The 4,843-nt window shown below is 42.9% G+C and overlaps 1 protein-coding gene across 1 annotated transcript in view; it reads left to right on the forward strand.

Annotated features, from left to right (window-relative positions):
* klf5b (Kruppel like factor 5b) overlaps positions 1-4,843 on the forward strand; it is a 5,444-nt gene extending 601 nt beyond the window's left edge. The window contains exons 2-4 of the mRNA XM_079733562.1: positions 760-1,711; positions 2,194-2,253; positions 2,880-4,843. Coding sequence (XP_079589688.1) covers positions 760-1,711; positions 2,194-2,253; positions 2,880-3,058 — 1,191 coding nt within the window. The 3' untranslated portion in view covers positions 3,059-4,843. The remainder of the gene's footprint in view (positions 1-759; positions 1,712-2,193; positions 2,254-2,879) is intronic.

Below are 4,843 nucleotides of genomic sequence, written 5' to 3' on the forward strand. Positions count from 1 at the left end.
TATGATATGATAAATGCAGTTGACCTTTGGGTAAAACTAAAGCTTGTGATACCCTAGTCTATCTCAGGTGGACTCAGTGGATTAGACATGTGGCCAGACGCTGTCCGCCTCTTCTTGTCGAAACTTGCTTGGAAAAGATGCGTAGCGCTACGGAACAGCCACTGGATGTTCTGAATCATCCACGGATCTCTTAGAGCTTCGAGCAGGACCCCACGGTGCTTATAAAACCTGGGGGAAGAAGGCGGGATAAGGGAGAGGTCGTTACTTAGATGTGGTTAACGTTTACGCTACCCGGGATCCTTTTAAATCCCAAAAGAAAACGATGATTGATTTGATATTTGGTAGATCATTATGAAATGTACGGAGTCTATATGGAGAGAGAAACTGAATCAATGGAGAACGAAGATGCGGTTCTGTGTCTGCCTTTGCATTAATCAGCTGATCTCCTTTTTTTTAACTCACCCGAAGGATGATTTATTAGACAAATGGTGTGGGGTATGTGACATATGGCGACGTGGGGGTTTCAATAGGCATACATATGATTGAATGCTATAAATATATATAGGCCTGCACGTGACCTAATTTCTCTTCCCTCATATCCTTAAGTCAAACTTAATATGAATTTTTCATGGAATCAGTTTGCTCCATGATTAAAAACATTTATTCACAACACTTTCCTCTGATTAGGCCACCATATAAGAGAGTAGCTTTCATTCGCCTCCTTAAACTCTACTATCCACTCTTTTCTCGACCCTTTAGGCTCCATCAGAGATGGATGGCTACCTGTTCCCCTGCTCCCTGCCGGGGTCAGACTCTAAGAGGCTGTGCCGGGACGGAGCTCTCCCTCCGGAGCCCTCCTTCACCGAGGACCTGGGCTCCCCTTACAGCGTCAACATGAGCCTGCTGCTCCCCGACGTCTCCTACCTGCACCCCAGCCTCTGCCGCCCGGTGGCCAGACCCATCAAGGCGGAACCCCTGTCCCACTCCCTCGTCCCGCCCAGTTGCCAGGACAGCACCCGAGCGGGGAACCACAATATTCCCGGCCCCGGCCCGGATTACCTGGGCACATTCGGTGCGGCCGACACCGGTGCTGGCTTCTTCATCAAACAGGAAATGACATCAGGGGAGTACCAGGACGTCCCCCTGTTCCAGATGTTGAACTCTGATCTGGAGCAGCTGGTCCACGGAGCACAGGCGAACTCAGAGCTGTGCGGCAGCAGCGGCGGCGGCCCCCTGTCCCATTTGAGTCTTCCCCCGGTCGGGGGCGCGCGTCCGGGGCCGGTCCAGGCTTCTGTTAAAGTCACCAGTGTGACGCCGAACAGCGGGTACGGCTTCTCCCAGCCCCGCAACCCTCCGCAGAGGCCTTCCTACCTGCCGCCCTCTCCGCCCAGTTCGGAGCCGGCGAGCCCCGACAGAGGGAAGGTCGTCCTCCAGAACCTTTCCCCGCCGCCTTCGTACGAGGCCACCATCGCATCCAAACTGCCTTTCCAGAACACCAACATGGCACCGGGTCCAGTCGCCAGACTCAATCTGTCAGAGTTAGGCCCGAGCCCGTGTCTCACTAGCGTTCAGAGTACGACTTCGGTGGTCCAGGCTTCATCGGCGGCCGGGCCTTTGTCCCCAGTCTTGCCCCAGTCTTCCCCGGTCAAGATTACACGGCGGAATAACCCCGACCTGGAGAGAAGAAGGATCCACCACTGTGATGTCCCAGGTGAGTCGACTGCACCGTGTACACAACCTAATATCATCTGCATACAACTTTACTATAACACAGAAAAATGGCCTGCCATGATAATCATGGGGATTTTACACGATATCGATAGTCTTATGATTCTAAAATACCATTTTAACCACCATTTTCGAGTGTCATTACTGAGTGTTTTTCCATTTGTATAGAAATGTATGTTATCGGTCTAATCGGTTTTCCTTTCTTTCTTTTTTCCTTTCTGACATTTCAAACCTCATATCTTATCATTTAAAGGGCATATCTTATCACGTTATTCATTGATACTGTAAAACCTGAGATGCTGAGATACTATCTTAATTTCAAGGCAATACAATACCATTCAAAGACAATAAGCGAACCTATCGAATTATTGCCCAGCCCTACGTCATATGTTAAGTCCCCAGAAGTATCCAATGTAAAAAGTTCAGTGTGTTCATAATGACCTTCAAATCTATTTTCTACTCTAGGGTGCAAGAAAGTGTACACAAAGTCTTCCCATTTAAAGGCACACCTGCGAACCCACACAGGTGAAGTTTACTTTACCGACTGAATGCACTATTCTTATGGAGAATCCTCTCTTATTATCAGTCTTCCCTGTACGGTCATGTTGCCAGGCAGATGAATGCACTTGGCATGCATGCACAGGAATCCTGTGTGCAGACAGACTGGGACCATATCTCAAATCCCAAGGGGTGGAGGGGACTCCTGATATATTAGTAATGTAGAAGGACGAGTATGGCACCAGATATCTTGCTGCATGGAAATCAAGCGACTATGTGCAAAGCATGTGTGGGAGTTTGTGTGTGAATGATGGCTGCTTAAACCAGACATCATCCACACACACCCCAGCAACACGTTTTATATCAATGTTTATTAATTTTTTTTATATTATATAAATTGCTCACATCATTTGAGGTTGAAGAAAGAAACAGTGTAATTTTTAAGAAAGGGGGGATTGTTCAAAACACCAATCTGAATATTGAGCATTGATATCGGCATGCAGCAGTGATGATGAACTGTAATAATAACCGAATAACCTTAATTGTTGGTCAAATTGTGAAATGTAGTCGGCAAAGTCGTTTTCCTCAAATCTTTTGTTAGCATTCGGTGTGCAGATTTTATTTATAGCGTTGTTGTTGTTGTGTTGCTGCAGGCGAGAAGCCGTACGAATGCTCCTGGGAGGGATGTGAGTGGCGTTTCGCTCGCTCCGACGAGCTGACTCGCCATTTCAGGAAGCACACCGGGGCTAAGCCCTTCCAGTGCGCAGTGTGCAACCGCTGTTTCTCCCGCTCCGACCACCTGGCACTACACATGAAGAGGCACCAGGCCTGACGCTCCAGCTCATGATCCCTGATCAGACCTGCTCGTTGTTTTTTTTTACTCTTTGTGGGGTTGTTTCTGTTTGAGTTAGAACCGAATTCTTAGGAGCGAAAAATCAGACGATTGTAGAACTCACTGGTCTTTTTCTTTGAGTGTTTTTTTATGTTCCTTTTAGGAAAACAATCAAACAGGTGTAGCTGTGCTATGTTTGGATTTTTATGTTTTAGATTTGGATTGGTTTTCCCTCCTATGGTGCGGGAAATGTTTCAGGTAACCATGCCAAGCATCAATTGCTTTTAAAAAAGAAAACACCAATGAAAAGTAAAAAATTATGTACTAGCTGGTGTTGGTGTTACCAATAAAATAGTCCAATTATGTATTTATTTGTATTATGCTTGTTCCAAAGTTCAAAAGTGCAAAGATTTTCATTCTTCGCCAGTTAAATGTTCACATGAATCATATACAAAATATTGTTTACCAACGAAAGAACCTAAACCTGGGCTATTTTTTTCTGCATTGTTAATTGTGTTTGTCTCATTGGTACAGATGTTACATTCAAATCAGATTGGCTGCTTATCGTGTTAGGTTGAATGTTTTCCTTTGGTGGTAGAGACATTGCTTTACCAACACTGGTCATACCAGTTTAACTACTGGCAATTAATCCTACGGCATATCACACGATGGGTGTTGTTCCATCATAATGAATTCAGTATTCAGTTTCGAAAGACAAGATTTACATTTTTTTCCATTACCTTATTCATTTGATGAGCAGTCTAGCAACAATTCACCGCACAAGGCTCAGAGGAGATATTCAAAGTTAATGTTCAGTTATGCAAACATACACTGGACAGAAGTTTGCCATACCTGGATTAACATTAGTTGTGAGTCTTGCTTTGTAAAGAAAAAGATTGTTCCGCATTTATTCATATCAGTGTTCACCTGTGGAAATGACACAATATTGTAGTGCAAAGGGTTTGACTTGGCCACAGCTTCAAAGAGCTGTTTGGATCAAACACTGTTATATTATCTTCAAAATGAGCACATTTTCCTTTTCTGTTCTGTGGGTCTTTCCATGGCGTTGGGTTTAAATCATACTGAAAAGTATATTATCAATTCATACCTACATATAATTAAAGTGCCTTTTTTATTTGAAAAAGTAAAGGTTGTCAATGTAAATATGCCAATGCCGAATGAAAGAGCTTCCTATTTTTATTTTTTTTATAGTAGTTATGTTTGGGAATTTAGATCACAAAATAAAAAATATACATTTGTTGACCTTGCTGATATATACGGAGCCAATGATATCTAAGATAGAGGAATTATATTACAATTTATTTCAATTAGTGACCAAATGATTTCAAAGACTCAGTAATTTCAGTTTTCTATAAAAATTGTAAATGTGTATAAAAGTTATGAAGCTCTTTGCATAGCATAGACTCCACTGCTTTGGTTTTTTATTTAATTATTTCGATTGAGCTTAACAACGGCTTTTTATAGAGGCAGCAGTGGTGAAATATGACCACATAACGGTTACACTATTGGTACATTGATCTTGATCTGTTGCACTGCCATTAGTCAGTATATGAATATTGCCAATGTTCTCATTTTATTTTATTTACCCAATCCTCAATGTTGCCTGATAACACAACAACTCTGTAATTAGTGTTACACAATGTGGTGCCATGGATAAGGAATATAAACCTATATCCCACATTAATACCAGCTAATAACAATACATTTAAATAAAGTCTTGTGTCAAGGGTGATGTTTTGTATTTATTTGTGGACAGTTGTATGA

Source organism: Pollachius pollachius, assembly GCF_949987615.1.
Source record: "Pollachius pollachius genome assembly, chromosome: 3".
NCBI lineage: Eukaryota > Metazoa > Chordata > Actinopteri > Gadiformes > Gadidae > Pollachius > Pollachius pollachius.